Source organism: Indicator indicator, chromosome 22, assembly GCF_027791375.1.
Source record: "Indicator indicator isolate 239-I01 chromosome 22, UM_Iind_1.1, whole genome shotgun sequence".
Classification (NCBI taxonomy): domain Eukaryota; kingdom Metazoa; phylum Chordata; class Aves; order Piciformes; family Indicatoridae; genus Indicator; species Indicator indicator.
The window spans coordinates 6,216,802-6,239,865 of record NC_072031.1 but is presented as its reverse complement, the minus strand read 5'-3'; the positions used below and the strand labels follow the sequence as shown (position 1 = coordinate 6,239,865).

At 51.7% G+C, this 23,064-nt stretch overlaps 1 protein-coding gene across 1 annotated transcript; it reads right to left on the bottom strand.

The window, feature by feature from the left end:
- Positions 1-1,154: 1,154 nt before the first annotated feature.
- TELO2 (telomere maintenance 2) lies at positions 1,155-22,623 on the bottom strand. The gene is made up of 20 exons (XM_054391104.1): positions 22,337-22,623; positions 21,522-21,799; positions 20,940-21,008; positions 20,003-20,150; positions 19,592-19,694; positions 18,717-18,785; positions 16,807-16,948; positions 14,378-14,514; positions 12,920-13,011; positions 11,490-11,582; positions 10,839-10,924; positions 10,450-10,541; positions 9,329-9,445; positions 8,358-8,429; positions 7,644-7,814; positions 6,899-6,990; positions 5,954-6,053; positions 5,508-5,572; positions 4,762-4,877; positions 1,155-1,258 (listed from the first exon to the last, which is right to left on the bottom strand). Exons 1-20 carry the CDS (start codon positions 22,621-22,623, stop codon positions 1,155-1,157), a joined length of 2,433 nt encoding a protein of 810 aa, XP_054247079.1.
- Between the last annotated feature and the right edge of the window lie 441 nt (positions 22,624-23,064).

Genomic DNA, 23,064 nt, shown 5'->3' with positions numbered 1-23,064 from the left:
AGCCCAAAGCTTTTGTGTTTATGTACATCCTAGGGTCACACAGTTACCATTCACAAACACCTGGGCTAAACCTGGGAACACAGCATGGCTGGGATGGGCAGGGACTGCTGGAGGTCATCTGGTCCAGTTGTCCCTGCTTCAGCTGGGTCACTTTGAGCCACTGAAGCTTCTTTCTCTGTGACATGTCTTTTCCCAGTGTGTTAAGTTACCCTGTGCCAGTCAAATTTTAGGATGCAGATTTCTTCTCTAGCACAAGCAGGACCATGAGAAGTGAAGCTCAGCATAAGCAATCAAGGTTTAGCTCATCCTTAGGCCCCTTGCCCTACCCCAGAGCTGTATCTATGGTCACTCTGATACATTTCATAGCCCTGAGCAGCCCTTCTGCTTACAATGATTCTTCTTTTTCTTGTTTGGTGACTTGCTTCAGGGCTTGGGGTGAGTGTGAAGTTTTCAGTGGTAAGCTTTCAGGGAAGAAGGGGGGGGGGGGAGAGACAACTTTAATGCCAAAAATCTGGATGTTAGTTATCCTTTAATAAAAGCTTACTTCTGTACCGAAATGATACCAAAAGCATTCCTGCTTTGTGCCTTCCTAAACACAGCACAGCTCTAGCTCAAGCCTTAAGGCCTGGCACACGTTCAGCACTGTAGTGTGGCTCTCTAGCTCTCACATCCCACCACCAGTGTCATCTCCTGCCCCGTGCCACCCCCTGAACAAAGACTGGGAACTGCTCCTCCAAACGGGCTGCTAGAAGGCTCGGGAACATGTCACAGACCCTCCCCAAGTGACCCTCCCCAACCCTCCTGTTTTTCTGACAAGAAGCCTGCTATGAGCTCTTCCCTGTATTTTTAGCAGAGCTCTCAGCCCTGCCAAGGTTATAAATAGGTGGGGTGGGGGCTGGGGAGGCGTGGGGAGGATGGCAGCCCTCGCCTACCTTCCTGCATCTGTACACTCTGTACCGGATGGCAGCCGGCGCTCAGTTGGCCTCCACTACAAAGTCCAGATGTCAAGTCAGGTTCTCTGGCTTACAGCTCTGCACCCTTCCCCCTTCTTCCTCTCCTCCAGCCAGGTGACTGCTGAAGAGGCCGCAGCAGTGCCTACACACAGCCAGCTGGCCAGAGGATGAGGCAAATTTTGTCATTCCTTCACCCCTCAGCTAGGAAGGGATGATTTGGAGTTTCTTTTTCAGGTTCTCCATCAGCAGTAAGTTGTGCAAGGCCAGCCTCCTGCAGTCACCATCTGGATCTTTCTCGACCACATCTGTAAAAGCAGCAGCCAACTGTTAGCTGGAAAAGAGTTAAAAAAAAAAAAAAACAAAAAACTGCTCCTCACTTAACACTGACCACCAGAGAGCAGCAATAAACACAACACAAAGCCTGCTAAGCCTGGGCTGGACATAAGCACCTGCAGGAATGACATCAGACCAGAAGGCAAAGAGGCACAGACTTGGTCACCTTTACAGCATGAGTTGACCTCAGGCCTGGCTATCACACAGAGCAGTGTTCAGTTCATCCATGGAGCAGAAACAAACCCTGGGGTGGGCTGAAGCACTGTGGAACCTGCCTGACCTGGCATCCCTTGGGATCACCTCCATGCCAGAACTCAGATGGTGCCCTTGTGCTGTACCTCACCTTCCTACAGCTGACTCACTGCCAGGAATGCAGCCTGCACTCAGCCAGCCACTGACTCAAAAGCCTGAAGCCTCTGAATTCTGCCAGTTCCTGCAATCTAAAGAAATGCTGCAATTTGTGGTCACACTGCCCTTCAAAAGGGCAGGCCCCCAGGTTCAGCACCTTCTCTGTTCTGAGAGATTAGTCTGCTGAGAAAGCAGTGGTTCTTTCACACTTTATGCAGCACATCACAGAGGGCATGAAGCTGCTTCCAGCAGCTGTTATTTCAGGGGCCCTTAACAGGCCTGCAAAGTAAAAACCAGGATGCATGCAGGATGTCTGAGCAGGGGCAGCCTGGAAGAGCAGCGAGGCTGTGGTAGGAAATCCTGTACGCAGGAGCAGGGCGCTCAGCGCCGGCGCTGGCAGCCCAAACACATGACTCATGCCATGGAGCAGGGCTATTTATAGCCTGGGGACAGCTTCACCCTGGGCTTTCCACACCCCCTCCACAGAAGGCAGAAAGGGGAAGCTCTGAGGCAGAGCAGTAGGAGCTCAAAAGCTGAGGCTGCTGTTTCGAAGTGCCATGAGCAGGGATCTTGGATGGCTGCCACCCAAAGGGAGGCACAGGGCACCACAGCACCCTTCAGGGCCTCACATCAGCTTACCAAGCTCTGCCACAGCTCTGCAGCACTTGCAGGGGGCGGGGAATTCCCTCAAAGGCAGCTGCTGAGGAATCAGAGGAACTGTTTCCTAGAAGTGTTTTGGTATTCCTTCCCTCCCCCAGGAACAATCAGGCTACCCAGTACTAGGTCCAGCAAGGCATCAAGGGCAGTGACTGAGAAGTGCAAGGTGGATCCCAGCCTCTCTCCCCAGCTGAAGGGTCCCAGAGCATCCACTCAGCAGGCAGTGCTGTGGCAGGGACTGAAGCAGCTTCTTACACTGCTTTCTAATGGGAAATAGTTCCAGTCACAGCCCAAAGGCAGAGGGGCAGGGGCAGTCAGTCAGTCACATTCACACCATGAACTTCAGCAATTTCACAGGCTGTGATGCAGTTAACAAACTGGAGCCTTGGATTCATGGATAATGTTTTTCAGCCTACTATTCCTCATTGTGCTTCAGCCACAGCAGGAGGAAAGTCAGTGCTTTAAGCTGAAACCCAACATGGGGACTTCTGGCCATCAGGCATGGCAGCAGCCATCAGGCATGGCAGCAGTAGGCTTCCATGCTTGGCAGCTTCTCCTTTTTCCCAGCTACAGCAGCAGATGTAATGTGTGACACTTCCTGCAAACCTTGCCTGGTAGACTTCATGAAGCACCAGTAAGGCTGCTGGCTCAAAACCATGGTTCAGTCACAAAAGTAGGTCTTTGGTGACTGCCCTCACCTGCTGGAGCAGTGAGGAGCTGCTTTACCAGCCATCTTGCAAGGAACAGCAAAGGCATAGCCCAAGAGGCTGCCGTGGTGCAGGCAGCAGCTCCAGAAGCCCTTTTAAATTGCACTGAAACCATTAATGGATGTGCAGCCAAGTCCAGGGCAGCCTGCTGTTGAGGTAGGTTTACTGCAGTCCACCAGCCCAGGAGCAGAAAGTCAATGAGGCCTTCTACAGACAGCTGGAAGTAGCCACAAGGTTGCATGTCCTGGTGCCCAGGGGTGACATCAACCACCCTGGTATTTGCCAGAAAGGCCACAGCCAGGCACACACAGGCCAGAGGTTCCTGCAGTGCACTGATGAGAACTTTCTGACATATCATGCAAGGAAGAAGCAGTAAGCAGGACTGCAACCCTGGACTTCAGGAGGGCTAACTTCCATCCCCCACCATTCTGTGATTCTGTGGAGTTGCAGTGTTTAAGGTTTCTGAATGGTTCCTTCAACCATTTCCCCTTCAATACATCACACACAACTGTGATCTCATCCTGCTCTCATTCCTACCAGGATCCACCATGCACTTTTCCTGCAGGAGCATTACATACAGAGGTGGCTGCCAGCCCTGTCATCCTCCTCCTTCCAAACATCACTCATGAAAAACAGATTAGGCAGACCCCAGGCTGAACGTGCATTTGTGACACTCCTGGAAAGGCTTTACTTGGTGGCAGCAGCGTTAACTGCAGAGACAAGCAGATTCCTCAGAGCACACATGTCATGGGAACAGTGCAGCTCTGGGCCCCAGAAGGCAGCTCTCTTCCTTTCAAAGAGCAGAGAGCTGCACAACCTGCAAGGAGCAGAGGCCACAGTGTCAGTGTTGCTTCCTGCCTGCTCCCTGGGGGAAGCCAGCTCACCAAGAGCGAGAATGGTGAGGGAAACCAGCCCAGGGACTCACAGGAGGTCCACTCAGAACACAGGGCAGGCTTCAGAGCTACAAGCACACAGCACAGCTGTTGCCTGAATAATTTATGGGAGACACTGGCACAGGTTGCCCAGGGGGATGATGGAAGCCCCATCCCTGGATGTTTTTAAGGCCAGGCTGGACGTGGCTCTGGGCAACCTGATCTAGTGGAAGGTGTCCCTGCCTGTGGCAGTGGGGCTGGAACTAGATGATCCCTGAGGTCCCTTCCAACCCTGACAATTCTGTGATTCCACCAATGTGTGCAGCTCCAGCCCAGCAGCACCTACAGACACAGGTGAGTGGGTGTCAGGTGCACTGGGTGCATGCAGACTCAGCTGCTGTCCTGCGTGGGCTCTTCTTTCCACCAGCAAGAGGAAGGAAGGAGATGGGGCACTAAGGAATCTCATCTTCTATGGGCACGATGTAAACAGGCCACACAGGCCTTGTATGTCACTGCTGGTCCAAGCCCCTGCCTGGATGTAACATGCAGTGTGACAAACTTCTGGAGCTTCATGAGGTGGGTGACTGGATGCTTAGGCAGAAGAAAGGGGCACATATTAGATTTGGTGGGCTGGCCTGTAAGGCGAGGGTGGTTACACTCTGAAATGCCACATGCCTCCCTCAGCTTTTGCTTTGGGCACCTCAGTGACATCTGTAAAGCACCCTGGGGTCTGTTACCTCCCCTGAACGAAGCAGCAAGCAATAAAGACACTCACCATGCAAATCTCTGGTGCACGCCAACAGAGCATCACTGCTACCACCACCATGACAGAGATGCTGCACAAAGACTGCACCACTAAGCAAAAAACAGTTGTGCACCACCACATCTTACCTCCCAGCCAGGACTGGGCCTCCAGGAGCTCTTCTGTCATGTCTTCTAGCAGACGCTCTGCAGGGACACTGAGGAGCAGGGAGGAGATGCAGGACAGCAGCCCCTGGCGCACGTAGCTGTGGCAGAAAGACTGAGCTGGTCAGAGCCTGCAGCTTCGTGCTCTGCCCTCATTTCCTCACCTCAGGCTTTCTCCTGTGCCAGTTGTTTGTGATTATGATGACTTCTGCCACATTCCTACTGATTAGGATGCACTCACGCCCCAGCTGGCAGAGTGCCCACACCCAGAGCCCCTGCCACGCTGTGGTGGTGGAGGGAGTCTGGCGTAACTCAGAGTCCTGGACAAGTCTGAGATCAAAACAGAGCCTGGATGCTTACAGCATGAAGTCTTCATTTCTCTCCAGAGTTGAATGCTGGGATGGAATCTAAAGTTTTCTGAGCTGCCCGAGTAACCAGAGATGGAACTATCACATGGACAGCTGATGAAGACAGTTGTCATGCTGCCTCTAGGGAGTGACTGCACCTCCACACCAGAAGAGCAGCCAGGTTTTTATGTTGGTCTGCAAATGCCTTCAGCACATGCCCTTGCCATACTCAGTCATGGCAACATGAGGCTGGAGGAGAGCACAGTTAAGGCATGGGGTCACTGACACTCTCAGCCAGCTGCTCATCCTGGCCACAGACAAGCCATGGCTGGAGACTGGCTCACAGCTGGTCTCTGAGGGTGAAAGCACACAGCCACAACTCACCAGTCAGTGTGGAAGCGCAGAGTCCAAACAAACTCCAGCAGGGCCTTTCCCATTGCAGTGGCTGCCTGAAACACAGGGATACAACAGAAACACTGAACACCTTCCCACTCACACCACCCCACAGAGCTGGCCCTGTGCCTGTCAGCCTCCTGTGAAGGTCCCAGGCAGCTCACTGTACTGTACAGATGAGGACAGTACAGCCCAGCCTCCCCCAGCAGTTGAGAGCTTTTCTAGTAGCAGCAGCAAAACGTAGTGCAGGGCTGTCTTGAATCCCAGGTCTCTTTTTCTGAATGTTTTTCCCCAGTCCTTTCTGTACCCACTCAGCAGCTCAAAGCTGCTTCCAGCCCAGCTGCAGGCAGGCCCCAGAGCACACTGCTCCTTTGGAACCCTAGCTCCCAGGCTGGAAGCCCCTCCTGCTATGTGCCAGCTCATGCAGCCTTTCTTACCACAGTGTTGACAGCCAAGTACATCAGGACTGCTAACGTGTGGACCAGTCTTCCAAGGACAAAGTGATCTTCCCCCAGGAGATCAAATGTGGTCAAAGGCCTGCAAGTGGAAGTTGCAGAGTGCTGCAGCAGTGAGGTGGCTGAGCAGTGCACCTTTGGAACAGGCAGGGTGATCTGTCCCCCACAAACCTAAATCCCTACAGCAGTCATTGAAGTCATTCCCAGCTTAACACAGGCCACAGATGTTTGCTCTCATCTTTGCTCCCAGACTCATGAGATCCTCTGCTCCTACAGCAGGGATCACACTCTACCAGTGGGCTGCATTAGGACTGCAGCTGAAGCTGGCATTGCTGCCACACCAGGGACCCACCACTAATGCCACTGGAATCTTGACTCCTGTGAAATCAAATCCTCAGCCTTCCTCAGGAAAGCAAAGCCTTCAAACAGCTGAGAATAAACTGTGCCCTAGAATGTAGTCACAAGAGCCAGTCCAGGTGACAAACCCAACCCTGTCAGAGTTCACTGTGGTTCAAGACTGCAGTCTGAGTTCTGCAGTGTTCTGTGAAGCACCCCAGATGGAGGTACAGCCAAGGCAACTGGTTTGGTACTGCCAAGACTCCCCTGCTTGTGTACCTGCTGACAAGGCCTTGGGCAGCCAAGTCTAGTTGAGAGGTGCCCCTGCTCACAGCAGGGGGTTGGAGTAGATGGTCTCTGAGGTCCCCCCACCCTTAGCCATTCTAGGATTCTATGAAGACTTCATAGGGCAAGTCTAAGAGACCACAACCCCCTCCTCTAAGCATTATGTACAAGCCAGGTACCAGTGTGGTGTCACTGGACTCCCACAGAGCTCCTGGGCTTCAGCCTGCTGCTCTGAGGCAAGCAGAGCAAGCAGGCAGCTTCACTCTGGCCACTGCCATGCCCACATCCCAGGGTGTCCACACTCACCTGTCAAAGTGCTGAATCAATGGGAAAAAGAAGTGCCCAGCAACAGAGTTGAACTCATTTGGGCCAGAAGCCAGTTCCACTTGAGCCTGACCCTGCCCAAGAGAAACACAAAGTCTAGACACAAGCTGCAGCATCCAACTCTTCCACTTCCCTGGACATCATCCACACCACGAGCTCCTTGCAGCCATCCTGTCAGCCACTGCTTCCTTGTAGAGCTTTGGCAACCATTTTGCAGACTGAGTGGCTCAGTTCCCACTGCAGACCATTGGCTTAGATCTAAGAAACAAAAACCTGCAGGGGACAAGGGAGTTTGGGGAAGCTAGTTCTCCAGGATGAACCACAGGGGAGTTCTGGGAATTAGGAAACTGCCACCAGTTGATCTTCCTGGAAGTCAGGAAGCCTGAGACAGTCCAGTCCAGAGGCAGCTGTGTGACACAGGCTCTGGGACTGAGAAGCACAGTCACAGCTCCCTGCAGTGGCCAGAGGAGCTCAGAACAAGCACAGAACACAACAACTCTCCCTCAGGGAGAGCAAAGAGTTCAAGGTTTGCTTTCCTCTCACTGCCACGAGAAGACTACAGGAGTTGGTACTTTTGCACTGACTCAGCCAGATAATAAGGTAAATTTCTGTTTGGATTGGGCCCAGTCTCACAGGTATTTTATTCTTTCCAGAGAGAGCTACAGCAGCTCCCAGCATCTTTCTTTTTGCTGCATTTGGCCTGAGTTTGCTTCTATCTTGGCCTCACCGTAGCAATTCTCCGAGTCTTGCTTTTGATTCTCTCATCAACAATTCTCCTCCAGTCCTTGGAGCTGTCACTTCCAGGAAGGAGCTGGATACCAGGTTTTGAGGTGACAGAATGCTTGGTCTTTCCATGGGTTTTGGGACAGGACAGTTCCTGAGCTGCCAAAACCAATACCTAGAGGAAAAGAGAGAGGTTGTTAAAGAGGAGTAATCCCCATGTGCTAGGGAACACCACCAGTTAGCTGCACCCACAGTGATGGGAACAGCAAGGCAGGAAGGCACAAGAGGTTCAGAATGCAGAACAGCACAGACCCCCAACCCACCTGCCTTTGAGGTACTGGCCAAGCACTTGGCCACTGAGCCCTGAAACAGAACAGTGGCTCCTTCCTCAGAGAGTAAGGGAAACGATGCAGTCACAGGCAGCTTGCTGCCTTTCAGAAAGTGAAGACAGAGCAGCCTGCTGATGTGTTAGGAAATGGCAGCTTCCCCAAGGCAAGTGGCCATCCTGTGTTGTGCATCCTGTGGGGAAGGATGGCTGTGTAATGGAGTGTAGCAGGGTTATGGACAAGAGGGCAGTGCCAGGCACAAATACCAGCATTAGAGATTCTCTAGCCTTTGCCTCCTCCCCTGAGCAATAAAAAGTAACTCCAACAAGCCTCAGGAAAGCAGCAGTGGTACAGCAAAGACCCAAGGAGAGCAGGAAGAGCAGAGCACTCACATCCAGGATGTCCACACGCTGACGGAGGCTGTAGTTGAGAGAGTAGAACTGGGAGGTCAGGTACTGTGCCACCTGTACAGAGAAACCAAGGCACAGTGAGCACAGCCCCAGGATGGAAACAGCCTTCCCACTAGCTCCAAAAGCCTCCTGGCAGTTAACAGCTCTCCAAGAGAAGGGAAGAGACAGGCAGTGCAAAACAGACACTTCCAAATCCAGGTTACTTCCAAGGAAGGAAGTGACAAATGGGACTCTGCCACTCTTCTCCCTCCTAGGCAGAGGTACCTGGCTGCCATAGCAGCTTTGGCACTTGGAAGAAGACCTTACTTGTGGCCTTTCAGTACTGAAGAGGGGGCTTATAATATGGAGAGAGGCTTTTAACCAGGGTCTGTACTGATAGGACAATGGGTAACAGTTTATAACTGCCAGAGGACAGATTAGATTGAACATGAAGAAGAAATTCTTTCCAGTGAGGGTGGGGAGACACTGGAACAGGCTGCCCAGAGAAGCTGTGGATGCCCCTCTCCTGGAAATGTTCAAGGTCAGGCTGGATGAGGCTTGCAACAACCTAATCTAATGAAAGATATCCCTGGCCATGGCAGGGAGGGTAGATGACATTTAAACACCTTTTCAGCCCCAACCATTCTATCTATGATTCCAATCACCAGTCAAGTTTCCTTCTGTGCCTCAGCTTCCCTCTCCATGAACCAATCTCCTCTTCAGTGCCTTGTCAGCTAGACTCATGCTAACAGCCTCCAAACAGTTCCTCCAGTCCATTACAGCTCTGAGAGTTTTCTCTTTCCTGTTCCAGCCACCCACTGCAGATTCTTCAGTACCTAGCCCAGCTCTGCATGAACGCTGCCAGACATGAACCAGTTATGCATGCTTTGAAAGCTGCTTCCATCCAGAGAGCAGAAGACTTCAGCTGCTGCCTGTGCCTCAACTGGACAAAGGGAAGCAGCAAAGGGACTCACAGGTATTGGATCTGTGGTTAAAACAGCTACTTGAGCTCTCTGACGGAGCTCTGCAAAGCCTTCAGTGCAGGTCTTCTCCTCCAGGTGCAGTAAGATTTTTGCCAGTTCCACACTAACCTGCTCAAAATACAAAAGGAAAAAAAAATAAAACCACTGCAGATGGTTTGGCTTTGTTTTAGGTTATTTTGTTCTTTTTTTTTTTTTCCTCACAGGATTTCCATAACATTTCTAATGTTTAAGCAAAGGCAGTGAGGGTATGGAACCCAGGCAACATGTCCCTTACATAGGGGGGAGAGAAAACACATTCAGCTAAATGCCATCAAGACTTATTTCTGAAAACACTGAACAAACCCCTGGGCCAATTTCTCTGTCTACATTCACTTTGACTTCCAGGACAAGTGGTGGCATCATGACAAGGAGGACTTGTCACTATACCTGCTGGGCTAAAGGGCACAGTACCACACCCCAAGCCCACCCAGCTCAGTAAGGTGGCTGACAAGCAGCAGTCTGCACACTGCCAGCCTCTCCTCTCTCAGCAGGTAGAGGTCTGTTTCCCTGCTACCTTCAAGTGTCCACTAACAAGGGGTGGTGAGCACTCATCACATCAGTGACCTTGTCCCACATTCTTCTCCCCTGAGCTTCTCATCTTGCTCAGTACAATCCAACTGCTCTCTCAGGAAGAGGAAGCAAAGGCAAACAGGGGAAGTCCATTTGGTTTTAATCCCCTTTGTGCTGGGGAATAACAATTAAATTCATTGTCAATCAAAATCAGATAAATCCCAAATTAAAATCAATTGGCCTCTGGAATTTGTGGCTGCATTTCCAGTGTTTTCTCCACCCAGCCCAAAGCTTGAAGCTTCCTCTGTTTCTTCACATTACATTCAATGCATTTAATTTCAGCTGCTGAAGGCCACACTGGTTCCAGCACCTTCACTTTGTTCCCTTGTGCTTTGCAGCCTTACCTCCATAGTAACTACTTCATTTTACTTCCCTTCCCAAGCTGAAAGCTTTAAATCCAGGTGCCCATTAGCCTGGCTGCTGCTGTTGGCATGCTTAGTTTCCTCACAAGAAGGGCTGCCCTGCACTACAGCCCACTGGTAGCTTCGCTCATACTGCTTCACCTCTCTTGCTGCTGCTGGATTCCTCCGGATCAAGCTCTCGAGAGCCTTGACTGTAGCTTCCCATTTGTCCACATCCTCACAGCCTGTCAGCACTGAAAAAGAAATCAGAAGACAAAGAGAAGCTATTAACAGAATAGTTGTACTTGGGCATAGACCCAAAGCTTTCTTCTGCCTGTAGTTTGTCTTCTTTCAGGCGGGTATCACTGACTCAGCACATGAACAGCTCCTAGGGACAAAACAAACTGCTCAGGAATTACAAGTCCAGCACTTGAGCCCAGGTTACTGCAATCCTGCACCTTACTTAGACTAACCCAGAGAACATTAAACCTGCAGGGAGACCATTCTCCCAGTACCAGCCCCAGCCAGAGGCTCAGCCCCTAAGCTCCTACCTTCAATACAGTCCCGGAGATACAGAGGAGCCTTGGCCTTCAGTTCCTTATCCTCTGACATGTCGTAAGGGATGAGGTCATCATCACTGCAAAACACACAAAGGCAGGGCTTACCCTAAGGGCTACAGCCTTCTGCTCCCCAGCTCTCCACACAAAAGGGAAGGAACCTGCACATGCATTGTCCTAACACCACTGCTCTTGCATCACCCAGCACTGCTGAAGCCCAGCCTGAAAGGGTCCCTCAGGAAGTTCTATAAATTACTCTGGAAAGCAGTTCTGTGACCAGATCTGGAACTGGATCTCCTGGTCCAGTGCAAGGAGTGAGGTGACTTTTGAGACTTCCTTCTATTATTGATAAAGTGACAGAATAAGGCAGGGCTGCTACTAAATTGGACAGATACAGCCCTAGCTGGAGGGAAAGTGTACCTAAGGCCAAAGGAACAAACAGCAGCTGTGCACAACGCAGGCTGTGCCCTCATCAGTGACTAACAGCTGGATGCAGCTCCCTACAGAGTCCTGCTTTGCTGCAGCACACTCAGCTGAACAAGCTCAGAGAGCAGACCCTGAACTACAGCTCCTGAGAGCTCCCTTCTTCTCCCCAAAGGGAGGCTGCTCCTTTCTTTTCCTTTCCCTAGGTTCCTGGCCCCATACCTGTCAAGCTCAGAGTCTGACTCCCCAGCTGGGACCACAGGGGCTGCTGTTTGGGATCTCCTGTCACCGTCTGACACCGATGGCTTCTCATCCCTGCTGTGGGGAACAAGAAGCATTAAACCCAAACCAGCAACAATCCTTCACAAGCCAGAAGCTACCCACAGCAGCAGCCCTTCTGCCTAAACATAATGGCAGATGGTTACTCCTGCTGCAGGCTCCCACCTAGCTTGGCCCACACAAGAAGCAGTGCTGGGGAGGAGACTGGGGTGAGGGGAGAAGAGCAGCAGAATCTCTTAACAGAAGAGAGCACAAAAATGAGGCTGGCTGGCTTGCTGGGCTCCCTCTGCACTCACCTGGGGACTGCTAAGGAAAGCCTCACCTGTGATAACTGGACCACAGTGCTGTGCACCATTTCTAAGCTAGAAATGACACTTAACAAAGAAGGAAGACACACCTTGAAGCACTGCTAGTGGGATGAACACAATCATGGAGATATTTTTTTTCTGTCTCTGTACCTATTTCTGTGGACTTTGGCAGGTCCTTTCACCTCTCTGCTCTTCAAATGCTTTCTATGCCCCAAAAATGGAAGCAGATATTTTTTTATTTGAGAGCTAGACAGCTTCATTTGCCAATAACATCAAGTGCTTCATTCATCTGCTGATAAAACTAAGTGCTTCAAAGAGCCTCAGCAGTTCAGAGCACCAAAGGAACAGTCTTTAGGCTGTCAGACAGGCTAGATTTTGGTTACTGCTGAATGGGCTGGGGGCATATGGCCCACAAGCAGAAAGCCCTGTTTGATTCCACTGACAGGCACACAAGAACCCTAGAAGCTGCAGCATGACTTTACCACTTGCAGCTACCAAAGAAGCAGTTTTAATACACACTACCAGGTCACAGAATCAATCATAGAATGCCAGGGGTTGGAAGGAACTTCCAGAGATCATAGACTCCAACCCCCCTGGCAGAGCAGGATCACCCAGGGCAGCTCACACAGGAACACATCCAGGTGGGTTTTGAAAGTCTCCACAGCAGGAGACTCCACAACCTCTCTGGGCAGCCTGCTCCAGGGCTCTGCACCCTCACAGTAAAAAAAGGTTTTTTCTCATGTTGAGATTGAATTTCCTGTGATTGATTTTACATCCACTGCCCTTTGTCCTGTCACTGGCTCCATCCTCCTGATACAACCCTCGAGGTGTTTGTTGACATTGATAAGGTTTCCCTCTCAGCCTTCTCTTCTCCAGACTAAACAGCCCCAGTTGTGAATTTAACATCTCCACACCACATTGTAAGAGGAAGCTGTGTTACAATCCTTAGGAACATATAAGACATCTACATACTGAACACAGCTCTAATCTGTGACAAAGGACAAAGGCAAAGGGATGGAGAAGAGCAGTAAGCTGGCACTGCCAGGAAGAGTAGCAATATCTTACTCTTCTTCATTTGGGAGGCTGGGAACAGCACAGCATGGTGTAGTCTGCACCAGAAGGGACTTCAATTCTCTTGTTTCATCATCTTCTTCATACTAGACATTGAAAACAACAGTCACTGCACTGTGATTGCAGGTATGCCCAGCATTCAACATCTGACCCTGCTGAACCATGAGCAGATGACCCCACACAAACCTCATTTGTTCACTCCTGTGCTGCCACCAGCAACATATTGGTGGTGTACAATTAATCCCCTGTGCTCTTGGCAATCTTTGTGCCTACCCTGAAGAGCAGCAGCCCATCAGACCTTGCCTGAATGCTGTTTGCAGAACAGGGCAGTGTGGCATGCAGGGCAGTGCAGGGTTTTAAAGAATTCATGTGATTTAATCACATCTCTTCTAAACCACTGCCAACAGCAGGGCAGAGATCCCCATCTCAGTCTGCCACATCTCAGCTCACAGCAGGCTTCCCACTGGCTCAGGGACTGAGTGCTCACTACTGCTTTAGGCTTAAAGTCACCAGAACTTCCATCTGTCAGATTGTGATTCCCTCATGCAGGGGGAGAGTCACAGAATAACCCCTCCAAGGTCACCTTGTTCAACCCTCCTGCAGTCAGCAGGGACACCTGCAGCTAGATCAGGTTGCTCAGGGTCCCATCAAGTTTGATCTTGAACATCTCCAGGGCTGGGGCCTCAAGCACAGCCCTGGGCAGTCTGTTCCTGGGTCTCACCACTCTCATTGTGCAGAATTTCCTCCTGATGTCCAACCTAAATCTGCCCTGCTGCAGTTTCAAACCACTGCCCCTCGTCCTATCATCATAGGCCCTTCTGAACAGTCCCTCCCCAGCCTTCCTCTAGGACCCCTTCAAGTACTGGAAGGCTGCTCTATGGTCTCCCCAGAGCCTTCTCTTCTCCAGGCTGAGCAGCCCCAGCTGTCCCCACAGCAGAGGTCCTCCAGCCCTGTAGCCTCCTCTGGACCCATTCCAACAGTTCCATGTGTTGAAGGCCCCAGAGCTGGACACAGCACTGCAGGTGAGGTCTCACCAGAGCAGAGGAGCAGAATCACCTCTGTCCATCTGCTGGCCATGCTGCTTTTGATGCAGCCCAGGTTATCATCAGCCTTCTGGGCTGCAAGGGCCCCTTGCTGGCTCATGTCCAGCTTCTAACCCACCAGCACCTCCAAGTCCTTCTCTGCAGGGCTGCTCTCAATCTCACCATCCCCCAGTCCATTATTATCATCAGTTTGCCCTGAAGTTTGCCATCAGATGACACTCTGAGTCACTCTCAGCCTCCTGTCTCTCTTCTACACCACTGTTTTCCTCTTTTGGAAAGGGTTGCTGGCTCTCTTTATTTCCAGATAAGAAATGTTACAACTTACCATAGTGTCTTGGATCATCTGGTTCAGAACTTTCCTTTCCTCTAAGTCCTGCACAGCAGACATGAATTTCATAGTACTTCTCACCTGAAACTTCAGGACAGGCCCATCAGTGTTTATCTTCAGACTGATGCTCTCTGCCACAATCATGCCCAGCCGCCGGATGTGTGGCAGGTTGCTGTCCAGGTGGCATTTCACACCCTCCATCATGCTTGTGAGCAGCTCTGGAGAAAACCAACCAGACAGAGGCAAACAGACACCTTTATGCTGGCTCACAGGATCACAGGATGTTAGGTGTTGGAAGGGACCCCAGGAGATCAAATCCAGCCTCCCCCTGCCAGAGCAGGACCATGGAATCTAGCACAGATCACACAGGAACACATCCAGATGGCTCTTGAAAGTCTCCAGAGAAGGAGACTCCACAACCCCTCTGAGGAGCCTATTCCAGTGCTCTGGGACCCTCACAGTGAAAAGGTTCCCTCTCATGTTGAGGTGGAACCTCCTGTGCTGTAGTTTCTATCCATTACCCCTTGTCCTATCACAGGGTGCAACTGAGCAGAGCCTGTCCCCTCCCTCTTGACCCTCAGATATTTGTAAACATTTATTAGATCCCCTCTCAGTCTTCTCACGTCCAGAGTGAACAGCCCCAGGTCTCTCAGCCTCTCCTCACAGGGCAGTGCTCCAGTCCCTTCATCATCCTGGTAGCTCTCCTTTGGACTCCCTTGAGTAGATCCCTGTCCCTCTTGAGCTGGGAGCCCAAAACTGGATGCAATATTCCAGGTGAGGTCTCACTAGGGCAGAGTAGAGGGGGAGGAGAACCTCCCTTGATTTGCTGGACACTCTCTTCTTAATGCACCCCAGGATCCCTGAGAGGCACCTTCAGCCACTCACCCCCCACTGATGGGCAGACAAGATAGGAAGGGCCTTGCAGCTGCAGGGCCTCTTTCAGCAGTGGCAGTGCTGCCCTGCAGCACCACTCTACCAGGCTGTGTTGGGAGGCACAAAGCCAGCAGAACATTCCAATGTGTTCTACATCTGGGATACTTCTGCAGGCGTTGCAACAAGCTGCCCAGGGAGGTGGTGGAGTCACCATCTCTGGAGATGTTGAAGAAATGTGGGGATGTGGCACTTGGGAACATGGTTTAGTGGCCATGGTGGTGTTGGGTTGCCCTGGATCATCTCAGAGGCTGTTCCAACCAAAACAGTTCCATGGTTCTACATTTTTAGAGTGCTTCAAAGCCACTTAAGTGAAATGCCATCTTGGGAGAAAGCTACAAATTCTGAGCAGTAAAAGGACCAGAAATTTCCCTCACCACCTGGAGCTGAAAGAGGCAGAAAGCAGCAGGACCTCCCAGCCCACAGAGCAGGATGGTTTCCAGCTTCACTGCTCTTAGACTGCCCCTCACTCAGACCCCCTCAGCTTTCCAACAGCTGGCAGATACAAAGCAGATTAGAAACCCACAGCACTGGCAGTAAATAAGAGGTCACTTACTTGCCTAAAGAAAAATGAATTCTAGGATGAAGCAGAGGAATAGGTCTTGCAAGTCAGCCTTCTCCCTGCACACACTCAGATCACTAACTCCAGACACTGCCCACGTTTTTCTTCTTGCAACAGAAATTTCAGAGCAGGCCCACCCTGTGCCATGCTCTGTATGAATACACAACAGGGCATCCTTGCCAGTAGCTCACTAACCCTGCTCACCTCATACTGAGGGGAACAGAATGACAGAGAGGAATGCACATGGACAGGCAGAGGCCAGCCAAGCAGCTTCTCATCCTGAGGAACTCTCCCTGTGCCTTTTGCAGCCTCACTCATGCTCCAGCAGTAAGACACAGAAGCAGTCTGTAAACTGAACTCACAGCATTCCTCTAACCAGTCCCAGGGACAATCCTTGCTTTCCTGGAACAAAAACTAAGGGTTCCTAAACCTCAGTTCAGAGATACACTTCTCCCAAGCTGTGTGCTGCAGCTGACAAGCTAGAGGGGAGGGATCCATCCTGAGGGACCTGGACAGGCCACAGAGATGGGCCAGTACCAACCCCATGAAGTTCAGCACAGGCAAGTGCAAGGTCCTGCCCCTAGGCTGGTGCAATCTCAAGCACCAACACAGGCTGGGGGCAGAAAGGATAGAGGGCAGTGCTTGGTGAGACACTCAAACAGGTTGTCCTGAGAGGCTGTGGAGGCATCAAGCCTAGAAGTGTTCAAAGCCAGGCTGGATGAGCAGCCAGCCTTGAGCAGCCTGGTCTAGTGGGAGGTGTCCCTGCCCATGGCAGGAGGGGAAGAACTAGACAATCTTTAAGGTCCCTTCAAACCCAACCTTTTCCATGGTTCTCTAACTTCCTAACACAAAGCCACACACTGGGAATTACATCACACCAGTGGATGCCCCCAGCAGGACACCCTGCTTGCCACGATGAAGATAGGACCATTTTGATTAGTGAAAGGTCAAACCAAGATTTTTCTTCCACTCACAGTCAGGACACCAAGTCTAGTCCTTGCTTCTGCCACTGCCTCACCTTGTCTGCAGCTCTCAATTTCAGACTCCTTCAGGTGTGAGAGGCAGATGAGGATGGCCTTGCTAATGTACTGCTGCTGCTCAGGTGGAGAGTGCTTCACTGCACTGCTGCTGCCCCAGGTCTCCAGCAGTTCTTGGAGCACCTGCAGCAGAGAAGTCCAGCTGGCTTCAAACGTGCTTTTGCTGCACAGGAGAAACCTTTGTGAAGCACGTTTTTCACCAGCACATTATCTTCTGGGGGTCTTCATGCTCCCCACTCAACTTTATACTCCCTGCAAAGGGAGCTACCAAAGCAGTGTTTGCCCAGCTGAGAACTCCAGGACAACAAAGGGCAATGAATCTGGTGAAGGGTCTAGAGGAAAGGTCTTATGAAGAGCAGATGAGAGAACTGGGGATGGTTCAGCCTGGAGAAGAGGAGGCTGAGGGGAAACCTCATTGCTCTTTACAATTCCTTGAGTGGAGATTACAGTGAGGTGGGGGTTGGTCTCTTCTCCCTAGCCTCAGGTGATGGAAGGAGAAGAAATGGCCTGAAATTGTGACAGGGAAGGGTTAGGTTGGAGATGAGGAAAAATTTCTTTGCTGAAAGAGTGGTCAGGGATGGGTACAGGCTGCCCAGGGAGGTGGTGGATTCCCCATCCCTGGAGCTGTTCAAGAAACCTGTGGCCATGGCACCTGGGGCCATGGTTTGATGGCCATGGTGGGGTTGGGTTGATGGTTGGACTCAATGACCTTGGAGGACTTTTCCAACCCAAACAATTCTATGATTCCACACCACCTTTGTTTCCTATACTGTGAAATATATGGGGTTTTAAATTTGAAAGTGATAAATATGTTCATTTCTCTTACAGACATCCTTAGTATTCATAGATTATATATTATTATAGATGTCATATTGAATAGAAACATTATCTAAGATTACAGGTGACTGTAACACAAAGGATTGTAAACCCCCAATACATTACATAGTTTTGACAGTCTTTAATCCAATCCCACATAGCAGCTGCCAGCAATTCCAGAAAATTGTAATGAGTGGAAAAAAAAAATATCCAAACGGTAAAATTTCCAGAGATAAATTTCCTAGAGGTTCCATCCCACTACTGACTCAGAGAGGGACAACATTTGCATTCCCATGGAAGAAAAGGGAGATGAGAAAGATTCTGAAGCATCATTTGGTACACAGTCTGCTCTCAGTTTCACTGCCTAGAATCACAGAATCAACAAGGTTGGAAAAGACCTCAGAGATCATCAAGCCCAACCTATCACCCAGCCCCTCATGACTAACTAAACCATGGCTCCAAGTGCCACCTCCAAGCTTTTTTTTGAACACCTCCAGGGATGGTGACTCCACCACCTCCCTGGGCAGCACATTCCAATGGCCAACCACTCTCTCTGTGAAGAACTTTCTCCTCACCTCCAGCCTAAACCTCCCCTGGTGCAGCTTGAGACTGTGTCCTCTTGTTCTGGTGCTGGTTGCCTGGGAGAAGAGACCAACCCCCACCTGGCTACAACCTCCCTTCAGGTAGTTGTAGACAGCAATGAGGTCTCCCCTGAGCCTCCTCTTCTCCAGGCTGAACACCCCCAGCTCCCTCAGCCTCTCCTCATAGGGCTTGCTGCCCTCTGCCCAGCCATACGAAGAGGGGAGGACAGAAGCAGCTAAGGATGGAGGACATGGGACATCTGTCAGAATCCAAGCCTCATTAGTTTTGCTACTTGGAAGACAATTTACCACTTAAATGTGAAAAACTAACACCAGCAGTGCAGAAAGTCTTAGGTTTGCATAGCACAACTCACTCTTGATGTTAGGGCTTCCCTCATGCCCATGAACAGTGACAGAAGTAACACAATGCTGCAGCCCACAGACACCCACAGAGCAGAGCAGGGGTTTGGCCATCAGGCACTTCAACAACTCACTTGGATCAGGAAGGGACGCCGAAGGGGATCCAGGGACAGGTAGCCAAGGAGGTTCTGCAGCACTGCAGTCTGCAAAGCAAACCAGGATCTTGCTTTAACTGGGTGTCAGGCTGCCACCCAGCAATAACAAGTGTGAATTTTTGATGGTGACCTTCTCACTCTAAGGGACTTGAGAGACAGGAAAGCAAGCAAATTAAAACCCCCAGCCAAGCACACGTGTGCAGATGCTAATGAAACAGGACAGGAGTCCAGTACAGTGTTTTTACCACCAAAACCAGATCCACATAGTCCCAGGCAAACATGGAACACAAGAGCCTCGGGAACATCCCTCACAACAACATCATGAGCCACAAAACACTTCCTAACACCTTGTGACAAGCTTGGGTGCACAGGAAACAAAATTAAAAATGCCAGTCCTTGTCTCTTTGGTCTAATTCTTATCCCTGAGGGTGGCTCACAGCTTCTTCAGTCTCTTCTTGCAGGTTCTAAATTAAGCAGACATGTCCAGCTCCCCAGAACACTGAAATTATGTGTAGATAACCACTAGGTTCCTGCAAACAGCATCCAGTAACTCTGCTAATCACCAGCAAGCCTGGGAGATCAGAAGAACCCCAGGATTTAACAGCAGCCCTTCCCCACTCCCTCCTCATCGTGGTAGCTGAGGGGATGCAAGTGAACAGCTGCACAGCTCGGGTGCGCGAGGAGAGGCTGGGGGCTGACTGTGGAGCCAAGAGTTACCTCTTACCAGAGGATGTGGCACTCAGCTCAAGGACACTGAGGAAAAGCAGCCAATGCCTGGGGTGGGGAAAGCAGGCACTGCCTGGGAGGAGGGTGGAAAGCAGCCATCCCTTGAGTGATGCTCAAGGAGCCCTCACCTTGTGGCCATACTGCAAGAGCAGCACCTTCTGTGTCAGCACAAACTGAGCCTTCTTGTTCTTCACAACCAGGTTCCCCAGTAACCTAGACAAGACATCTGCCCTGGCAAGACAGGTCAACAGCAGAACATCAGGACTCCATGCAATTACTGCCATGCTGCTCCTAACCATAGGGAATTCTCTGAGCAGCTGTTTGCAACAAAACCTCCAAGCCAGCTCCAACCTTTAGGAGCGAGGCAGTCGCTGCAATTAACGCTTCCCTTGGGTTTCCGTTGCACATCACAACCCAGATCTTTAAGGTTCTACCTGAGAGTGAACAATCAACCCTCAGAGGAGATGGCACTGTAGGAAGCTGTCTGCACAACAGCTGCCAGCCTTCACCCTGGAGCAGGGGGGAAAGCTGATCCTTACCCAGGGGCTCTCTGCACAAAGCCGAGCAGCACCGCTTCCATCCAGCGCTCCGGCACACACTCCACCAGCCGCCAGCACATCCTCTGCCAGATGCAGTCTGACTGGGTCAGCTCTGTCAGGTGGGGCACCAGGACACTCAGGATCTCCTCTGAAGTGGAAAACAGGGAAATACACCACGTGGGCAGAACTGGTGCACCAGGGGTCCAGGTCAGCCTACCAACGTCCAAGTCCTCCCAAGATGAAGAAATACAAAGTACAGTTGGCAGCTCTAAACTGCTGCTGTGGTAAGAACTAACCTAAAAAGCCTAAGGCACTTGCAAGTGCTCCTCATCACAGTAAACAGCTAGAAAATTTCTCCTCTTTTCCCCCAGCCCTGGTAACTACTGCACTCAGTAGCTCCTAAGTTCTAAATGCTTCTGCAGGGGTGAGTGTCAAGATGAAGGTGCTAGTCTCTCTTCAGTGGTGCCTGGTAATAGGACAAGGAACAATGGGCACAAGGTAGAACCCAGGAGGGTCCATCTGAAGATGAGGAAAAAAATTCTTTGGTGCGAGGGTGCTGGAACCCCGGAGCAGGCTGCCCAGAGAGGTTGTGGAATCTGCTTCCTGGAGAAGGTTACTCACAGGAGAGGGTAACAATCACATTCAGTGACTTATGCTGGCGTTTACAAGGCACTTTCAGACCACTGGATGAAAAGCACTAGGAGAGCTTTTCATAGTCATGTCCCAAATGGCAGATGAGAAAGTCAAAAACCTCATCAATGAGGTGACAGAAAACCATCCACACCTAGTAGGTGCCTAGCCTCAGAAAGCACAGAACCCCTAAAGCATTGCCTGGTCAGCACTCCCTCTGGTGATCATCATCATCACAGTTATCCTTCTGTACCGGTACAGTGAAACACACTCTCCCCTCCCCAAACCAGTACTGTAGAACACTCACTTTGCCTTCCATGGACGCATACCTTCCCCAGGACATGAGAAAGAAAAGAGATTGAGCAATCCAAGCCACCTAGGGTAAAACAGACACAAGTTTAACCACAGCATCCTCCAAATCACATTCAGTACTGAAGCCTAAAAAATCACCAGATTAACCTCGAGAATCATCTTCCTCCCTCCCCCACCTGCCTTCACTCACTATTACTTAAACAGAGCACAAGTCAGAAGACTAAAGCAGCTCAGTCCCACGTTACCACAATGGTGACAAAGCCACTGGGTCATTCACTAACATTTAAATCTTCCATATAGTTCAGCCCAGACCAAGTGCCCACATTCAGCTTTGGCAACAGATGATGTTATTTAACTGTGTAGAGGACTGCAGCTTTCAGTGAGATTTTACAAAGCCTCAGCCATCATCCTCGCTCCTGGAATCTCCTGCTTTTAAGCACAACACACTTCAGTCTGAAGGATGACCATGAGGCTCTGAAATACCCACCAGCTGCATTTCAAACTCCAGCCAGGGCAGACCCATGCACAAAACACTTCTTAGAAGAGCCACCTCTGCAGCACAGTCCTACAACCTCACCTCTTAGTGAATCGGAAATCTTCTGCAGCACCTCGATAACTGCACCACCCAAGAGGGGAAAGTAGTTCTGCGGGAAGAACACTGGTGGGCTTTTCCCCTGGAGCTGATTGCTGACATGATCAGGCAAACAGGCAACCCTGCTGAGCACGGCCTCTTGCAGCTCAGGGGCGCCAGGCTGCGCGGGCTGCTGGCAGACCTCCCACAGCAGAGCCGCGACCCGGCCCTCCTGCAGGAACTGCTCCAGAACCTCAACAACCTCCCTCAGGTGAATGCTGGGACTGGAAGAAAACAACTGGAGTAAGTCACAGAATATCTTTGGTTGGAAGAGATCATCTAGTCCAACCTTCGACCCAGCACTAAACCATGCCCCTGTCCCCTTTAACTGATACGAAAGTGGTGTAGCCACACCACTACAACGCTGCTGCTCACATACAATCGTAATCAAAATTAAAGTAAAAGCGGTTTTGATCTCTTTGTATCTCCACAGTTTTCTCGACCGCTAACAATCCAGGATAGTCGGTGAGCATAATTGAGGACAGCTGTGTGACCTCTGCGGGAAGCACTGGTGCTGTACGTAGGCTCTGAAACGAAGGGACTCGAGGGGACCGAGGGCAGAGTAAGGCCTCCCGACGCCAATTCCCATCCAACTGCACGTTTATGCTCCGGGGGCAACCTCTGGCATCCCTCCTTCTGCGCTCCGAGGGAAACCCGGAGGACGACTAACTCCTCTCTGCTCTCCAGCCTGCCCCGCCAGGCCCCACCCGCCTGCTTCCCACCGGGCCGCACGCCACCGCAGTCGCCCAAGCAGGACTGACCCCGGGGAGGAGAGGGTTTCCAGCAGGACGCAGAGGGCGAGGCCGGGCGGGCCCTCCAGGAAGCAGCTCTGCCACACGCCCTCGGGCCGCGCCTCGCGGGACGCCCGGACCAGGCTCCTCAGGAAGGCGCCGAAAAGCGCCCGCTCCTGCTCCCCGAGGGCGGCCGTGTCCCCCGCCGCCGCAGCCAGAGCGGCCCGCACCGCGCCCAGAGCCGCCACCGGGCTTTCCCCACCCGGCTCCAGCGCGGCCATCGCCTCCCGCAGGGCACACTCCAACGCTACCGCCATGGTGCCGAACAGCAACCGTGCTCCCGCCCACCCTCCGCGGCATCCAACCTCGCTTCCGCCCGCCCTCCGCGGCATCCAACCTCGCTTCCGCCCGCCCTCCGCGGCATCCAACCTCGCTTCCGCCCGCCCTTTGCGGCAACCAATCTCGCTTCAGCCCGCCCCTGCGACAACCAATCCCGCTTCCGCCTACCCTCCGCGACAACCAATCCCGCTTCAGCCCGCCCTCCGCGACAACCAATCCCGCTTCAGCCCGCCCTCCGCGACAACCAATCCCGCTTCAGCCCGCCCTCCGCGACAACCAATCCCGCTTCAGCCCGCCCTCCGCGGCATCCAACCTCGCTTCCGCCCGCCCCTGCGGCAACCAATCTCGCTTCCGCCCGCCCTCCGCGACAACCAATCCCGCTTCAGCCCGCCCTCCGCGACAACCAATCCCGCTTCAGC

Excerpts from the sequence above, each read along its gene's own strand:
- TELO2 (XM_054391104.1), bottom strand. The coding sequence starts at position 22,623 with ATGGCGGTAGCGTTGGAGTGTGCCCTGCGGGAGGCGATGGCCGCGCTG. Across the intron at positions 14,515-16,806 it reads AATTGAGAGCTGCAGACAAG|AGCTGCTCACAAGCATGATG; the intron begins GTGAGGCAGTGG and ends GGTTTTCTCCAG. Across the intron at positions 1,259-4,761 it reads GGCCCAGTCCTGGCTGGGAG|ATGTGGTCGAGAAAGATCCA; the intron begins GTAAGATGTGGT and ends CTGCTTTTACAG.